General features: G+C 48.0%; 1 protein-coding gene across 4 annotated transcripts in view; it reads left to right on the top strand.

Annotated features, from left to right (window-relative positions):
- MTCL1 (microtubule crosslinking factor 1) overlaps window positions 1-18,809 on the top strand; it is a 134,824-nt gene that overhangs the window by 75,437 nt on the left and 40,578 nt on the right. For all 4 annotated transcript variants that reach the window (XM_064379426.1, XM_064379424.1, XM_021672427.2 and 1 more), the window contains exons 4-6: window positions 3,776-3,835; window positions 9,392-10,705; window positions 11,784-11,939. In XM_064379426.1, coding sequence (XP_064235496.1) covers window positions 3,776-3,835; window positions 9,392-10,705; window positions 11,784-11,939 — 1,530 coding nt within the window. The remainder of the gene's footprint in view (window positions 1-3,775; window positions 3,836-9,391; window positions 10,706-11,783; window positions 11,940-18,809) is intronic.

The raw sequence follows: 18,809 nt of genomic DNA on the forward strand, positions 1-18,809 counted from the left end.
TATACATCTTACTTTTTTTGATCTCACAATGTGTATAGTTGTTTCACCAACACAAACCAAATAGTTCATCCTTTCCTCACTAGTTCAAAGTATGACCTGTGTAAATTGTTAAAATCTATTTCTGAGCCCTCTGTTTAGTTCCATTAATCTGTCTAATTCTTATACCAGCACAAACCATTATATTGTATTTTTATGGCTAATAGCACAAATACTGTCATTATTTTTCCTTTTCAAAGTGTTCTTGGCAATTTTCACCAATTTATTTTTCTAAATCGGGGTCAGCAAACTAGTTTGAGGCTTTGCAAGCCCTAACAGTTTGTCACTAGTGCTCAACTCTGCTCTGGCAGTGCAGAGCAGCCACAGACAGTGATAAATGAGGCTGTATCTAATTAAACTTTGTTTACAAAACAGGCCATGGGTTGATTTGTTCTGAGGGCCATGGTTTGCCAACTTCTGTTCTTGATGAGTTGTTGAATTAGCTCATAAACACATAAAAAGTATGTGTAAATACACATATACACACTCTTTTCAAATATATGTGTGTGTGTATATATATATATTTTTAAGGGATTTGGTTACAATGACATCATACTTACAAAATGATTTGGAAGAAACATGGCATCTTTATAACATAAGGTCTTCCCATTAGGCAGCATTATATTTTATGTTGATCCTCAGTGTTTTGTGATTTCCTTCATACAGGTTCTGCAAATTTCTGGTTAACTTCTTTATTTCTTTATTTTAAATTTATTTTGTGAGGGGGAGTCTCACTCTGTTGCCCAGGCTAGAGTGCAGTGGCATGATTTCAGCTCACTACAAACTCCACCTCCCAGGTTCAAGCGATTCTCCTGCCTTAGTCTCCCGAGTAGCTGGGATTATAGGTGTAAGCCACAACGCCCAGCTAATTTTTATATTTTTAGTAGAGACAGGGTTTCAGCATGTTGGCCAGGCCAGTCCTGAACTCCTGACCTCAAGTGATCTACCCGCCTTGGCCTCGGCCTCCCGAAGTGCTAGGATTGCAGGCATGAGCCACTGCGCTGGGCCTCTGGTTAACTTTAAAACTTTAACCCTTGCTATGTAATTGCCATTGTGAATGGAGTCTGAATGGAAGAGGAGTGTCCCATGATTCCCTGCCTGTTCTGTGACTTGCTAGAAGGATGTCAGGACTCAGGGCTATAGTTGACAGCCCATCAGCAAGGGGAAGGGACACATGGGGTGGAGGTGTCTGGAGGAGTCCATCCAAGGGCTCCTACCCAGCATGTGCTCCAGCCACCAGCCTCAAATGCAGCAACCCAGGATTCTGCATAGATTTTGTCTCTAGTTCAAACTTTCATTTTACTTGTGTTTAGTTTTCTTTAGTGCATACCTTGGGAGAATGTGATGAAAACCAGGTACACTCAGCTCTGCACTCACTGAGGGCCCTGATCGCTATTACAACCCTGGAATTAAGTCCCTTAGGTTAAAGCTTGGGAGCAGGCTCTCTCCCTTCTTTTTTGAAACATCAGGATTTATCTCACTCAGCTTATTCAAATAAAAGAAACATCTGGTGGGACACAGTGGCTCACGTCTGTAATCCCAGCACTTTGGGAGGCCAAGGCAGGTGGATCACCTGAGGTCAGGAGTTTGAGACCAGCCTGGCCAATGTGATGAAACCTCGTCTCTACTTAAAAAAAAAAAAAAAAAAAATTAGCTAGGCGTGGTGGTATGCACCTGTAATCCTAGATACTTGGGAGACTGAGGCAGGAGAATCGCTTGAACCTGGGAGGTGGAGGTTGCAGTGAGCTGAGATCACCACTACACTCCAGCCTGGGCGACAGAGCGAAATTCCATCTGAAAACAAAACAAACAAAACAAACTTCTTAACTGAAGCATGATGGTAAAAATCTTGGGAAACTTCCTTATTAAGGGTGGAGAAACTTAAGCTGTTTTTAAGAAAGGCTAACCTTTACCTGTTGAAGGAGACTGGTTCTCTTTGTAGTGTGACCTGCTTTACTGAAAAGATGAAATAAAGCCTCCTGCAGCTGGGATTCCTTCCACCTTTGTTAGCCAGGGAGCCTGCTACCCCCACCCCATGATGATTCTGTGACCCTCTTCACCCCTCTGCCCTGAGGGTCTTCTCTCAATTATCTATTTTACTTTTTCCAGGTCTCTAGGCTCCTAGAGGCTAAGGGGCAGCTAGAATTTTAACTGTTTCTTAACCAGGATTCCTCCAATAAATGGCAAGGCCTGACATTCTGAGAGTGAGACACTTAAAATGTGAACAGTACTGAGTTAACGAACTTAAGTTCTAACTGCAATGTAAGTGACTTGCATAGAGCCTCCTTTGCAAAGCCTTCTGATACAGGGTGGGCACCCAGGAATAAAGCCGAGAGAGAGGGCTGCCCTCTCTCATGAGGTCCCTGATAACCGAGGTGGAGCTGCAGAGGGGAAGGAGGTAGGTGTCAGGGACAGTCTCTTCCGTTTTGCAGGTTTGCCTTGATAGGTCTGGAGCCAGCAGAGGTCTGCTTCCCCACCTGCTTCCTTCCAGCTTTACTCAGGATTAACTTAATCTTTGCAGATTAAGAGGCTACAAATCCCTTCATATTCCTCTAGGACGCTTCTCACTTCTCATTTCTTTCTGCCTTCACACTTTCCCTTTGCAGGAACTGGCCTGGCTCCCAGTTTGTTGTAGACACCCCTGGGCCCCTTTACTCCTACTCCTGTTTGTGTTTTTGGATATATTTGCACTTTCTTGCCTGGAGTCTATAATGTAAAACTAGGCAGGGCTCCCAGGCATGAAAGGACACAGCCAAGGCCTTCATTTCACATCGAAATAAGTTATGAACTTTGTAAGATCTTTAAGATGGAGGATTAGCCATGAATTGGAGTGGGTTTTTTGAGAATTTCACAACCTAGTTAGGTTTTCTCTATAAACAAGGGCCGCCCTTGTCTTCCTTCACATCACTTTTTATCTGGCCACTCAGGAAACACCAGTTAATTTTTTTTTTTCTGAGGCAGGGTCTTGCTCTGTTGCCCAGGCTAAAGTACAGGACTCACAGGCCTGATCATAGCTCATTGCAGCCTTGCACTCCTGGGCTCAAACAATTCTCCCACCTTAGTTGCCCTAGTAGCTGGGACTACAGGCACACAACTCCACACCCAGCTAAGTTTTTAAAAATTATTTTTTGTGGAGACAAAGTCTTACTACTATGTTGTCCAGGATGGTCTTGAACTCCTGGCCCCAAGTGATCCTTCCGCCTTGGCATCCCAAAGCATTGGGATTATAGGCATCAGCCACTGCACCTGGCCAGGAAACACCAATTAATTCTCATGTTAGCCCAAACAAAACATAATTTGGAAGGTGAACCAGCTCCAGAAAGTCAAGTTACCTGTTTCCCCAACTTCCTGCCTTTTTCCTCTTCTTTTTGCCTTCTCTGCATTGTTAAAATTGTTCCAGCCAGCCTCCTTTTTCATTTAACTAGATACTTAAGGAATACCCCAAATACAATAGTTAGGATTTTAAGAATCTTAAGATTCAAAGACTTCATCAAACTTCTCCAACTACATTTATAGGTTGACTCTAAGTTGTTTTTTATTTTATTTTATTTTATTTATTTATTTATTTATTTTATTCTACTCTTAGCAAATATCTCATTTATTCTAAGTTGTTTCTTGATTCTGGTGGGAAACAGCCTCTGTCCAACGTGTGCGTCCCTACGTGCGGGGACGATGTTCGCTGGTGCTGGCCGTCACATGTGAGCCCTTGGTCACAGAACGTCACTTGGTTCTATTTCAGAGTTCCCTAAAAAGAAGAAGCAGTCGGGAAATGTACAAAGAGAAGAAAACCTTTAACCAGGTAAGCAGAGATTTTCATTCTAATGCTATATCTCCTGTAAGTAAAGTCACTTTTTAAATTTTTAATTTTTTCAATAAGTGTTAGCTTTGCCTTTAAAAAATTCAGAGAAACATTACCTGCCCAAATATGTGGTCTCCTAACTTCCACAGGGTGGACATTTTCTTTCTAAACCCCCAGCTCCTTCCTTTTGTTTCTCCCTCACGCTGACAAGCTGGTGATTTCTTCAGGAAAAAGAACTGGCTTTGTGTGAAACAGAACTAAGTGTAGTTCAGGGGCCTGGCAGTACTCATAAATGGTAAAAAGTGTTTGACCTTCAAAGTCATCTACACAGTGAAATAAAACCTCCACTGTGGTGTTGAGTCATTTCATAAGCCATTCTTTTGAATGTTGTTGTTGTTGCTTTTGTTTTTTAACGTGCAAGCCAAACAATATCTTAAATGGTTCTAATTGAAGGTAAACCATTCTCAGCCCTTTCTAAGATGCACAGTATGTATTCTTCAAAACTTTCCTAGCTTTTCTGTAAAGCTGTTTAATGGGATTATTTTCTAAAAATTGCTGCTAGCATTAGGTGGTAGAGAGAACAAAGGTGTTATTGGGATATCAGCTCACTGCACTCTGAGAGCAAGTAGTAATTAGAGAGACACAATGAGTTGGGGTAACTTTAAGAGCTAAGCGACCTCCACCGACCTGGTGCAGCCCAATCCCTGTGAACTCCCCTCATAAGGATCCCCTCGGGTTTCTCCATTCTCCAAACTCACTGATCCCCAGGGCGTCATTCAAGGAGGGGCAGGCCCCTGTAGCAGCAGAAACACTAAAGCCCAACTGTTCTCTTCCACCCTCCCCAGCCTCCCAGTCTCACTTTGGAATCTGTTAATAACAGGGTGATTAAAGTCTGCCATCCTGCTGCTGGGTGCTTATACTCTCCTGGGCTGAGAGTGTTTTCAGTTGACTGGCTCTTGCCCAGGGAAGATCTTTTCCTTAATAGGGGAAATTCTGCCCCATTGTGAAATGAACAGCATGGAGTTGCATTCACCCTGTGGGTAAAATGGGCCAAGAACAGGAGCTGCTGCTCCGTAGGCAAGTGTCAGAAACCCGGGTACCTGGGATGCATTGAACCACCCGCCTGGCCTGCGGGATTATTGAGGAAGCAGTTTCTGTTCAGCAGAATGGTGGAATGGAGCGCCCTGGGAACTGCAGGCCCGCAACCAAAACCCAAAGGAAGCTGGCGCCCCGGCGCAAGGTAGGCACGCGGGCAGTCACCCACTTGGGGTGCTGGCTGGACGGCCGACTTGCAAGCCAAAGAATATATACAGAGAGTGATATATTTCTGTTGCTTGACAAGGCCTTTCTCCCTGGTGGTGATGGTGGTGGGCCCCTGGGTGTCTCCCCCTCCTGGCCATGCCTGTCCTCTGCCCACATCAGGAATTGTGTGTCATATGGAAGGTTGGACTTGACCTGCTTTCATACCACATTCCTGGGGCTATCCAATGATCTCTTGAAAGCAGAAATGATATCCTTCAGTTTAGACTCGGTTTTGCCCCCTTCACTAGAGTCTTGGCAGAGTTTTAAGAAGTCTACGATTACAAGATAAGATGGGCATCTAGCCTCCTGCTGCCTGAGCTGAAGCTGTGATTCCCCATCTTATAAGAAGGAGTGGCTTCCCCCACTCAGAACAGGCTGAGCTCGGCTTCCCTCAGGCCACTCCTCTCCTGCACACAACACCCAGCAGGTGCAGTGAGTCCTACTCCAGCTGCCTCGACCTCACAGAGGATGTCTGATCCCTTCATTTAATACACACTCTCCCATGGCTTCCAGGACGGTCATTCTTTCAAAAGCTGCTTTAGCCTTGGTGGCAGGCCTCATAGTGCATGCATGGTGGTTAAGTAGATATGACAGCATGATTTAATCATATGTTAGACTTCCTGGTGCTTGGATAGCTTTTTTCTTTAAGGACCAAGAAGACATTTTGGACATGTTATCAATCCTCAGGTAATCTACAAATTGACACTCGTTAGAGTATATCATAGGATCTTGCTGCTTTTACTGACTCGGTTTAGGTTCAAGGAGATGGAGGAGAATTCTATGATAGATTTGTAGTGGACAGTGGAGGGAGGGGAATGGTGTGAGTTTGAAGGTTTCCAGAAATGAAGGTGATTTGAAGGCTCTATGGGGACCTTCTACCTGCATGAGGGGGTGCAGATAAGCATGTATAATCTCCAGCATGTTTCAGGATCCTTCTCAGAGATCTTACCTCCCTCCCCAGTTTTTCAGTTCAGCTTGTCAGAGAGACTCCCAGGAGTTGGTCGCAGGTATTTCCCTGAACTTTCCTTATCATATCATTTTTCCTCTTCCATGGGGTTTGTGGTGAGCGAGGAGGGACAAGGCAGAGTGGGATTGCCTGAGTCCCTGGCCCAGATGCCTGTTTGAGCCAAAAGCTTCCCGTACCATGTAGACAACTCTGCCCCTCCTGTCCTGGCTCTACCACATCAAGACCTTGCCAGCTGCAAGTTTCCACTGATGCGGGTCACAGCAGGCAGCCCTGCCCGCCCCTTGTCTAGCCCAGTCTCAAGTCCCAGGCTCAAGGAGGGTGGAAAGTGGGACTGAGTTTCCCTGCAGCTGGACAATGCTGCCCTCCATGATTTCTGCTACCATGGATTTCTCTGCTTCAAAGGTGGAGATGGGATCATTTAGATGATTTTTGACAATGGACAGACACTGGCTGTCAAGTAAACAATGGGGCTGAAGGCACTCCCCTGTTTTCTGGTCCCAAGCTTTTAAGTATTTACGATCCATCTCCAATGATAGGTACTTTAGCTTAAACTCCATTCCTTCATGGGAACAACAAAGATCTGTCCGTATATTTGAATTCTTACAAATCTATGTTTATCAAAAATTGAAAAGGTGCTTTTGTTTGCTCTACTTTTGAAAGTTCTAAGAAGCTGAGGTTGTTTAAAAGTAACATGCCAACTTCTGGGACATAGTAGTTACTTAATATTTCTTGAAAGAATGAATGAACAAGGCCAGTCACAGTGGCTCACACCTGTAATGCCAGCACTTTGGAAGGCTGAGGTGGTGGATCACCTGAGGTCAGGAGTTCGAGACCAGCCTGACCTCAAACATGGCGAAACATCGTCTCTTCTAAAAATACAAAAACTAGCTGGGTGCAGTGGCATGCTCCTGTAGTTCCAGCTACTCAGGAGGCAGAGGCAGGGAGCAGGAGAATTGCCTGAACCTGGGAGGCAGCGGTCATAGTGAGCCAAGATTGCACCGTTGTATTCTGTGTATTCTACACAGCCCATGTATTCTGTGTAGGTTCTTTCAAAAAATATGTCATTACCCCAGTGGTGATAATAGCCCATTTGCCTCCATATTTGTGAGAAGGGCAGGCAGCCTTACTTAGAGTTAGTCACAGGAATGCTTTTTATAGCTACCTAACCAAAACCCAACCAAATCCTTCATGTGATAAGTTCTCAGAACTCAAAGACCATGTGACATTTATATATTATTCTCCTAATGTGCAAAGAAGGAAAAAAAACCATTTATTGGCTCCTTTACTCAATATTAATTGTGTTTCAGACAAATAAGAAAATTAATTTCAGGGAGTTAGAGCATGGTGACTTATCATATACAAACCTGTTTGTGTGATAAATATACTATTTAGGTTTATGATTTATCATATACAGACCATTATTTCATTTGACCTTCACAACGACCTTGTGGTTAAGCGACGATTCCTGCTTTAGATACAAAGAGACAGGTTCAGTGGGGCTCTGTGATTAGCCCAGGTCCCTTGGACAGTAGTGGGGGCAAAGCTAGGACTCCGGGCAGCATGTTTGACCCCAAGTCCAGCAGGCCTGGTTTTGTCCTCAGCTAAGAGATGACTGTGGGCGCGGTCATCCTTGTGAGGATGCACAGATAGCGCCAGGGCAAGCTTTCCCTCTGGCAGTGGCTGCACACTTGGTCATAGGTATTGGTCTGAGCCTTCCTCATCATACCGTTTTTCTCCTTTCCATGGGGTTTGTGGTGAGCGAGGAGGGACCAGGCAGAGTGGAAGGAGGAAAGCTGGGAGGTGCCGAGGGAGGCATTTCTCTTTCTGCCAGATGGTGAGTGTGTGACCAGACTGCGGCAGAGAATGAGCCATGCTCTGGGTGTAAAAGCTGCATTGTGAGCACATGTGACGATCTGAAAGGGTTAATTCTCCCCCAGGGGCTGACTTGTTCCAGAGAAGGGTCAACAGGCCTGGAGAGCAGTTTGATGCCTTTTCCTCCACTGGGGCTGTGGGAATTGACTCCCGCAGAGCTGTTGTTGACAGTTTCTCTGTGTGATGGGGGAAACCTTTGCTGAAGCCTTCTGGAACTTCTGATGGCTGATCAATGAGGAGTGATTCATGAAATCGGTCATTTTTCCCAACCGCTGCATGTGAATAGTAAAACGTTTTTGCAAAACCAAAATGGGGGTTTATCTGGCTTCAAAATGAGACCAGCCCTGCAAAGCAGAGTTGACTTTCCAGTGGATCTGAAAACTGCCGTTTTGACCTCAGCCAAGCAGTGCAGGCCGTGAGCAGCAGAGTCAGCTTTGAGGACCTTCCAGAACCCTCTTGAAGCCTGATGAGGACACTTCTCAGGTTTTGATACACTTGACTCTATCCAGCACTTATCTCCTTGCCTTGGGTCTCCAAGTTTAATTTCCTACTGCATTACAGCAACCAAAGGGAAAGGAACATAAGCAAAGGCCTCTGAAGTTCCACTTGCATGGCAAAAGGCTGCAAGGAGCCCAGGTGTCTGGATCTGCGGTACCCAGTGTGTACCAGCCTTCAGAGCTCAGTATTGACTCAGCACGTGCCTGGACTTCCAAGCATCCTCAGGCTCATACCTCATTTTTTTTTTTTTGGTCATATCATTCTTGTGGGACATTAGGGCTGGGGAGACTGGGATGGAGAGAAGCGAATTGCCCTGTCTAGGGACCTTAGGAAACCAGGGGAAAGCTGAGCTGTTATTTGGGGTGGCCTGACTTCCCCATCCTGGTCAGACCTCGTGGATTGCAGGCCACTGTGAATGAGGGAGGTCCGCACATTGGAGGCAGTGAGTGCAGCAGGACGGAAGAGGCTCTGAACTCTGTGTGCCTGCACCAGGCCTTGGTGAGGGGTCCTGCTGTCTCTTACTGGTGTTGGTAAATAACCAGGTGGGATCCACAGAGCAAGGAGGGGTTGCACATTCCCACTGGGTTTTGGGTTTCATTTCGTTTTCCCTTATTTGCTCATAATTTGTATCATGGTTGTGACATGAACTTTTTTTTTCCAAACTAATTTTTTTGGTTTCTTTTGTTTCTGTGGAAAAAACAAACTGTAGGCCTTTCCCAGGTCCCTTCCACAAAGCTCCCCAGACCCACTTCTGCTTTGTCTTGGCTCTTTCTCTGTGTAACTCAATGGCACCGGCGGGAAGATCGGTGTTTGGTGTTTGTGTGTGTGTTGGGGGCGAGGTGTGAGGGGAATCATGAAAAACACGAACATTTGGTATTTTCAAATAACCCTTCTCCCGGGCTGTTTTCTTCTGGCAGGATGACAGTGCCGATTTGAAGTGCCAGCTGCAGTTTGCCAAAGAGGAAGCCTTCCTGATGCGCAAAAAGATGGCCAAGCTAGGAAGGGAGAAGGACGAGCTGGAGCAGGAGCTCCAGAAGTACAAGTCCCTCTATGGGGATGTGGACAGCCCCCTGCCCACGGGGGAAGCGGGCGGGCCCCCCAGCACGAGGGAGGCTGAGCTGAAGCTGCGGCTGAAGATGGTGGAGGAGGAAGCCAACATCTTGGGCCGGAAAATAGTCGAGCTGGAGGTTGAGAACCGTGGCCTCAAGGCGGAGATGGAGGACATGCGGAGCCAGCAGGAGCGGGAGGGCCCGGGCCGAGACCATGCACCCAGCATTCCTACCTCACCGTTCGGCGACTGCCTGGAGTCCTCCACGGAGCTCCGCCGCCACCTGCAGTTTGTGGAAGAGGAAGCGGAGCTGCTCCGGAGGTCCATCTCCGAGATTGAAGACCACAACCGGCAGCTGACCCACGAGCTCAGCAAGTTCAAGTTTGAGCCTCCCCGGGAGCCGGGCTGGCTTGGGGAGGGTGTGAGTCCTAGTGCTGGGGGTGGGGCCCCCCTGCAGGAGGAGCTGAAGTCGGCCAGGCTGCAGATCAGCGAGCTCAGTGGCAAGGTGCTCAAACTACAGCACGAGAACCACGCGCTGCTGTCCAACATCCAGCGCTGCGACTTGGCCTCCCACCTGGGGGTGCACGTCCCCAGTCCCCGAGACAGTGACGCTGAGAGTGATGCAGGCAAGAAGGAGAGTGATGGGGAGGAGGGCCGCCTGCCCCAGCCCAAGCGGGAAGGACCTGTTGGCGGGGAGAGTGACTCGGAGGAAATGTTCGAGAAGACATCAGGCTTTGAGAGCGGGAAGCCATCGGAGGCCAGTGAGCCGTGCCCCACGGAGCTCCTGAAGGCCCAGGAGGACTCCGAGTGCCTAGTGACCCTGAAGCACGAGGCCCAGCGGCTGGAGCGGACCATGGAGCGCCTCATCACAGACACCGACAGTTTCCTCCACGATGCCGGGCTTCAGGGTGGTGCGCCCTCAGCAGGGCCTGGCCTCCAGGGTGAAGAAGATCAGGGCGAGGGGGACCAGCAGGAGCCCCACCTGCTGGGGACCATCAATGCCAAGATGAAGGCTTTCAGGAAGGAGCTGCAGGCCTTCCTGGAGCAGGTGAACCGCATTGGGGATGGCCTGTCCCCCTTGCCCCACCTCACAGAGTCCTCCAGCTTCCTCTCCACTGTGACTTCTGTGTCCCGGGACTCCCCCATCGGGAACCTGGGGAAGGAGCTGGGCCCCGACTTGCAGGTAAGGGGGCTCGTGGCTTCGCCTCCCTGCTCCACCTTGCTCTTCCTCCTTCTCGCTGGCATTGCTGCACTCGGGCTCACGCTGCTCACGGCTGCTTGGTTATGATTTCAAACCTGCATTGTACTAAAGCCTCCGGGGCAACCGGATCCTCTCTCTTGGTTGGGCTCCGTTTTTTTTTTTTTTTTTTAAGTTCTCTTGTATTGCCTTGTTTCTTTTTCCTTTTTCCTGTCTTATTTTTAACTGCACCGCGACTCGTGGTTTAGAGGCCCTCCCAGACATGAGGCTAAGCCCATTGGAAGCAATAGGGCTCGACGCAGGCCGGCCTTGCTCCTCTCTTGGTGTCTCAAACAACCAGCCACCCGCTGAAGAAGCCGTGAGGAGGCTAAGACAAACGCATGTCAGTCAGGATAATTAGCAGACTCGCTAACGAGCACGTCCCTTCCTGGGTGTGTTTCAAGGGACACAGTGCAGTCCAAGCCCTAGGCAGCCCAGGCCCCCACTCCCGCTGGAGGATCAGCCAAAGCGGGTGAGGAGCGCGGTGCTGAGAAGGATGGTTTTGGTGGAAAAGCTCTGCTGGCTCCCGCCGCCCTGACGCCGCGGGGGAGGGCGTGGAGGGCCTCCGAGGACTGCTGTCCTAGCCTCGCCTTGGGTGCATGACCCAGCTGCCGCCCTGGACTGTGGCTTTGGCTGCTCGACCCACAAGTAAGGAAGGAAGAGCCTCGTTTTCCATTTCCTTCGCGGGTAGCGTGCTTGCAGTTGAGTTCTGGATTCACGCATCGCCATCGCATGCGCCCCGTAACCAGTGTTTTGCACCCCTACTTTCTCTTTTTGCTTTTCAGATGTGTCCACCCGCCCTTTTGCTCATCCTCATCTCGGGTCTGTTCTCTTCACTTTCTTACGCCACTGTCTTTAAGCTGGTGTTTCTGTTCACGCCATTCTTTGGTCATTTTCTCAGTTGTCTCCCTTATCCATTGTTGTTTTCTTCATCCCCCTCCCTGCCCCCACCTCCTTGTCCTTTTTTTTTTTTTTTTTGTTCAAAATTTTAAAAAACAACAAATCCCTCCCGTGCACCTAACAGTCCAGACTGAGAGAGCAGCTGGAGTGGCAGCTCGGGCCGGCCCGAGGGGACGAACGGGAGAGCCTGCGCCTCCGAGCCGCGCGGGAGCTGCACCGCTGCGCAGACGGGGATGCTGGGAGCCACGGGCCAGGACGCCAGAGCTGCTTCAGCCTGGAGGTCAGCACAAGCAAGCAGTACCCACCACCGTCCCCTTCCTTTTCCTGTGTGGCTGGCTGTGTAATGGTTTCTGCCCCAGACAAGGCCCTGAGGGAACATGGCAGGAGGAGGTGGAAATGGGCGGAACTCACTTGGCAGCAAACCCATTGCGTGGCACTGGGACAGGCAGGTGTGTGCAGGTGCATGCGGGGAACTGCTGTGCTTATCAAACAGAAGGACAGCTCACTGCAGGCACTGTCCACCTCCTGTTCTTGCAGACCTGGGGCACCTGGAGGTAGGCTCCTTGGTGAGAGTATAGTGGCTTCTTGTCCAACCGCAGAGAAAGAAGGGATGAAAACCCAGCATGGGCTTTCCTGCAATGGAGGAAACTCCTCTTAGGGCTCCCCTTTTCAGTTCTTTGTTGCCTGTGTCTCTCTGACTGTCCCATGGTCTCAAGTAACACTGCTGGCTGGTTGGGAGAATCAGGGAGTCTCTCTCCTGACCTGTGGGCACCCTTATCAGTCTCTGTCACCACAGTAACCCCATGTACACAAGGCTCCAGCCACCAGAGGAACATGCATGATTGGAACCATTGTGAGGAACCATTGTGAGCATTCTGGAAGAGTGGAAGCTCTTAGACGCAGGCCACCCCACCTGGGAGATAAACGGGGTTCCCGAGGAGTGAGCCCTGGCGCTGCCCCTACTGGTCAAGGCAGATTGTTGGCGGGACTGGAGCAACATATTCTTCACTAGAAAAGGACAGTAGCTTCTCTAAGACACTCATGACGATTCTTAATTTCTTAGTCCACCTAGGGATGTTACCACTTAGCTCCAGGGCATGGGAGCAGCTCCCGAAGGGCAGGGGTGAAGGAGAGGTGAGGACCGCAACACTGAGGGGAGACAGAAGCTCACTCAGCAGAAAAGCCAGCTGGATTTGATTAGGAGATGAAGTGAGCAGAGGCAGGAGGGTGGGGCAGGGCCGGCGCTGCTATGACCTGGTCAGGCTGCCTGCTGCGTTGTCAGACAGTTGCTGGAGGGCTGTCGCCTAACTCACATGAGTCCCAGTATCTCCCATTTGGGCTTCTCCCCTTCCCTGAGGATGTGTGTCACACCTCTACCCTTGCGATTGGATACACAGCAGCATGAAAACTGCCTCTAAAAAGCTTAAATGAAAACAAAACAAGTTTTCAGAAACATCCTGTGCAGGCCCACCCTCCTTATGTCACCTGGGCAGAGGTCAGCCCTGCCTGAGAAGGTGGCATCCGGGTCCCTGCCCCAGAGGAAAGTAAATGTGGGCCAGACAAAGGTGTGACAAGGAGACACTCCACATGCCAAACGGCCACGCTCGCATTGGTGCCAACCTCCCAGGAAACAAGCAGAACCTCCGTGAGCTGTGTGGAGCTGCCATGGGCATTCAGGGAGTAGCAGGGTGCCCCAGAGCCCTCCTAGTTAGAGGGCCCAGAATAAGCATTTGTAATGTTTTTAACGTTTTCTTAACACTGTGTTTGGACGTAGAGTTACACATGTATTACAGAACGTCATTCAGCGTATTCTCATTCCTAAATCACAAGTGAGATGTCCCTAAGTTTTGTACCAAAGTAGAGCAGGACAGGCAGATATTGGGGAACTGCCAGTTTCCCCACAGATTGAGTGATTTAGGACTCCATGGAATGATCACAGGAAGCGCCTTTGTTAGCCCAGACTGCACTCAGGGCCTTCCTCTGAGAACGCTGTTGTGTGAGCAGTAGCAAACCACAGTTACACACATTTCCAGTGGCTGAGTGACCTACCTCTAGGATGGAAACCTCAGAAAGACACATTTCCCAGCTTTCAGCTAACACGGCCCCACAAGCTGTTGCTAGCAGGCATGTCCTGCCACACTGGAATTGACCCTGGCCTGGGCATCAGAGACCCTGGGCCCTAGCCTGGCTGTGTTCATTCCCAGCTCAATTTCTCAGGCAAGTCTCTCAGCCTCTGTTTTCTCGTCTGTAAAATGGGCATGACAGCATTGCCCTTCCTACCCGATGAGATTACACAGGGGTGATTCAGAGCAAAGGAACTGTTAAAAGAGGAAGCACCTTTAAAAGCCCAAATGCCATGTCCGTGTAAAGTATGATTTTTTTTTTTTTTTTGAGACGGAGTCTTGTTCTTTTGCCAGGCTGGAGTGCAGTGGCACGATCTTGGCTCACTGCAACCTCCATCTCCTGGATTCAAGTGATTCCCCCCCTCAGACTCCTGAGTAGCTGGGACTACAGGCGCGTGCCACCATACCTGGCTAATTTTTTGTATTTTAGTAGAGACGGGGTTTCATCATCGTCAGGATGGTCTCGATCTCCTGACCTCATGATCCGCCTGTCTCGGCCTCCCAAAGTACTGGGATTACAGGCGTGAGCCACTGCACCTGGCCTAAAGTATGATTAATAATAAAGAGAGAGTGCTATGTTCTGCCATTGGGGATTGCCAAGGGAGAAAGTGTGTCACAGCTTCCCTAGTCAGGGTCCTGGTTTTCCCTTCCCACTGTAGCTCTTTCTTCTTTGCCATGGGCTGTTTCCGGAACCACAGCTCTGGAACCACAGCACAGGGCGTCCCCCTTACCTTTGATGGCCGGTTTTACAGGAAATGCATCTCCCTTCCCAAATGTTCATCTTTCAAGGGGTGTCGCACATAGCTGTGTGCAGTTACAGCCTGTATCAGAGAGTTCTCCTCCTGGATTCTTCTAGGTCCATATTGTGTAACCTGGAGCAGTGATAAGTTGTCACCATCATAAATGCATCACATAGCTTCAGAAACTTGTAGTGATTTGGGAGAGAGAAACATACCTAGTTGAAGAAAACCAAATGCTGAGGGACAATAAAGCTTCACAAGAAGTAGATTAGCAGAGTGAGCTGGTGCCATGTGGTGGCACAGGATCTCCGAACAATGCAGCTCAGAAGGGAACAGCAAATCTTCAGATGAAGTCTCTCATTCTGCAGATGACAAAAATGAGGCCTGAGAAGTGAAGCGGCTCCCCAGTAAACCCTCCTCCTGTTAGTGGCAGAACTGGGTCTAGAACAGCCTCCAGCCAGCTGCAGCCTCTCCCTCCCCAGCACATCCCTGGAGGGGTCTGATCTATAGCAGCAGGAGAGCTCTGCACTGACCCCTGGGTGAGTTTCTAAAGAGTCACTCTAACGACTAATTGAACAGCCGCTGTAGAGCCACTGTCTTGTCATGGAATGGCACCTTTTTAAAACATCTTTCTAGCTTCCTTTAATTTTGTATATTTTAATAAGAAAGCTAAAAATCTCCATAGTGAAAGGCCAAGTCTGGGGAGCGTCATTTCCTAGAAGGGGAAGCAATGTGAATCAGGAGTTTTAAACATCCCTTGTTCTGATGTTTTTATTCACAAAGACATTTCACATAGAAGAGAAAACTCAATTATATTGCAAACATATCCTTTTTTTTTTTTTTTTTTAAATAAGGCATGTTCTGGAGCCACTTTGATTCCTCCACAGTGTTTCCTTTTATTAGAGGAGCTGGATATGGATCGCTCACAGAACCTGGGTCGGGAGAGGCTGCCCTGTCCCTGGTGTGAATGTCACTCTGACAGCCTTGTTAGTTTGGTCTTTGAATATGACATTGTGTTAAAGAATTGTACAATGGACAATTCTGGGGAGCAGAAACTCTTAAAAGCTTTTTAATGAGAACATCCCTGAATTCACTGCCAACAGTTGCTTTCCCATGAGACTAATGGAAACAGTACACAAAACTCCCATAAGTCAGCCCAACAGCCGGGCCAGAGAAGCTGCTATGTTGAGACTCATCAGACCCCACGGAGTAACTGGGAGAAAGACAAACATGGGCACCTTCATGCAGACTGAGGCCAGGCTGGAGCTGGAGGTCTTGCCAGCAGCTTTCTTTGCTCCCTTTTACATTTCCCTTTAAACCACTACCAATTTTGCCCTCAGGCCAACCACGACTGTACCTGTGTAGATTCCCCCTTAGCTCTCTGCCTGTAGTTCCTCAAGGGTGTGGGAGGGAGCCCAATAGCACACCTAGTATCAATGGCATTAAGCAGAAGTTTTTAAAGAGGATCTGTTTCTGAAGCTGCACTTACAAAATGCCTCTGTGTCTTTTGCCTTACGGATTTTTATATTTGGGGAAAGGGGAAAGAAGATAAATTATTATTTTCAAAGACTGAGGTATTTTAGCCAGACAGAAACTACAGCTACTACTCGTAGTTGTACCAGCAGCAGCAGTTATAGCAATAAAGAGGAGAAAAAGTGCATTCTTACACATGATGCATTTTCACAGATTGCAAATCTGGGCAGTGGAGGAGCCCTGCTGCTCAGACGCCGCCATTCACTAACCTGGGAAAGGGGTGGCCCCTCCAAGAGGCCACAGCCAGAGCAAACTGAAGTCAGAACCCACGGACACCCACTGACGCATCAGTGCAGCCACCCAAAAATGAATTGCTAAAAAGTAACAGACTTCAGGATAAGTGTTCCTGCTGTCTGCTCTTCTCAGTGGATGTTAGCAAGATGCTCACACTATGCACTGGACTCTTCCCTGACTTCGCTCCCTGGGGTTCCCTTCAAATGTGAGACATTCGCATTTGTTAAGAGAGAGAGATGTGTAGAATGGTTTGGAATGTGCGAGGCACCTTAAAAATAGTTCTGAATGAGAAATAGCCATGCATGGACACTGGTCAGATTTCAGATATAAAGGAGACCAGGCCTGTGCCTAGAGGATTGAGTTTCTGAGTCAGAAATCTCAAAGAGGTCTTCTCCTTAGTGCCTGCTTTTATCCTTTAATCAAGAAAGCACACAAAGCAGTCGCAATCCCACGTGCCTCAGCTGTGAAATGCCAGCCACAAGGAAGTTACGTGGGGTTTTATGCCAAGTATTTGCACACATGTGTTGGCCTCATGTACTGCTTTTGAAGTGAGTGGTTGTAAAACTGGCCAGAACAAAATAGAACCCTCCAGAAAATGAAGTCATGGTCATGGCAGTGGAATTATCCTAATAGAGGAGTAGCATTGCTAGGCATGCTAGTGACTGTCATGAAAAGCCTTCCTTTTCTGTTTGTGTTTGAGATTGTGAAGTTATCTTCTTAAGTATGGGAAGTAATTTATAAGCCACTTTCTCTGGAGTTGGGGAAGTTAGCCTTTGTTAATCCCTGTGCGATGCAGCTCTGTTGGGGAAGACATGGGTGGGAGTTTCAGAACACTGACATGGGAGGATGGTTGCAATGCTAAGACTAGTGTCTCAGCAGCCTCAGAGACAAGTGAGGATGGTGTTGGTCTAGATAAGCTGCTTTAATAGGGAGACGAAGATGAATTCAATGTATAATCAGAATCCTAGGTAAGTGAACAAAGAATGGTTTTTAGAACCAAACTTTTGGGGATTGGGTGGCCAAGGGAAATTTTTTTAGAAGACATTTATGTGTTATGTGAAACTTTTCTCCAAATGTATGTGATTGTATGCAGCTGTGTGACAGTAGAGTAATTCTAGGCAAAAACTTTTGCCATAGCATGTTTGTATATTGTTTTTTGTAACATTGGAGTGACATTGGCATCCCGGCTAGGAGCATTGTCCGTGGGAGTATTAATATTGCGTTAGCAAAAATGGACAATAAAGGAAAATGAAGCTTCTAATACATCAGGAGGATCTAATCGTGTCTGCTATTGGCCAGGCAGCAATCTACAGAGACGACATTGGAGCCACCGTAGGTGGATCCGACTTCCCCAGTAAACAAACTCACAGGACCTCCTTTCCTGTGACCCTTCAAAGGTGTGGTTCAAACAGAAGAGCATGTTTTAAATCCAATGACACTGAAGTATGAGTTTCGTATATTGTTTCACATAAAAATGGCTTCTTAACATATGTATTATTTATTAAAATTAAAACCAAACTAAATAGTTCATGTAACCTATAGAAACTAAACTAATAGAGCTTTGCTTTTCTTAAACAATAAGCTGGATTAGGATGTCTGTTTTTACACTTAATACTATAAAGCTTTTGGCTAGTAGCAAATGCATTAAATGAGGATTTTTTACATTTTAAGTTTGTAGAGTGATGTGTAGCTGGAAAGTAAAACTGGCAGGAGAGCAGCCTCGGTGACCTGGAAACGGTCCTGTGCAGAACACTTGAGATACAGGAGGGCAGGTGTGGCCGCTGTGTTTACCTCTCTATCCCTCATGCTTTAGATGGTGCCTAGCACTGGAGGTGCTCAATAAATATTGAGTAAAACACTGCATAAAACACAAAGTATCTCTTAAATACATCGCTGAATTCCCAGGAAGTTTAGGGAAGTCTTCAAGAGTTGGAATTGATTTTAGAATTGAGAACCAGAAGGCTGAGCGTGGTGGCTCATGCCTGTAATCTCAGCATTTTGGGAGGCTGAGGTGAGCGGATCACTTGAGGTCAAGAGTTCGAGACCAATCTGACCAACATGCTGAAACCCTGTCTCTACTAAAAACACAAAAATTAGCTGGGTGTCGTGGCAGGCACCTGTAATCCCAGCTGCTCAGGAGGCTGAGGCAGGAGAATCACTAGAGCCCGGAAGACAGAGGTTGCAGTGAGCCTAGATTGCACCACTGCACTCAAGCCTGGGTGACAGAGCGAGACCCTGTCTCAAAACAAAACAAAATAAAAAAAGAATAGAGAGCCAAAGTGGTCTCTGTGGTCCTTAGGTGGGTGGATTAGGGAGATGGTTGCTGGAACTGGTTAAGTGGGAGCCTTAGGTTTCAGAAGCTCCAAGGGAACAGGAGATGGGGCCTGGGACCGACACCTGCCGGGAAAGAAAGGAAGCAAAGAAGCATCTGCCTGCTGGCCCCAGGGAAGGGAGCAGGGAGCAGGAGGCAGTGGGGACACTGGTTTCCCCAGCATATGCTCTGGGTCAGGAGTAGGAGGG

Source organism: Aotus nancymaae, unplaced genomic scaffold, assembly GCF_030222135.1.
Source record: "Aotus nancymaae isolate 86718 unplaced genomic scaffold, 86718_ANA_hifiasm-v0.15.2.pri h1tg000020l, whole genome shotgun sequence".
In the NCBI taxonomy this organism is placed as follows: domain Eukaryota; kingdom Metazoa; phylum Chordata; class Mammalia; order Primates; family Aotidae; genus Aotus; species Aotus nancymaae.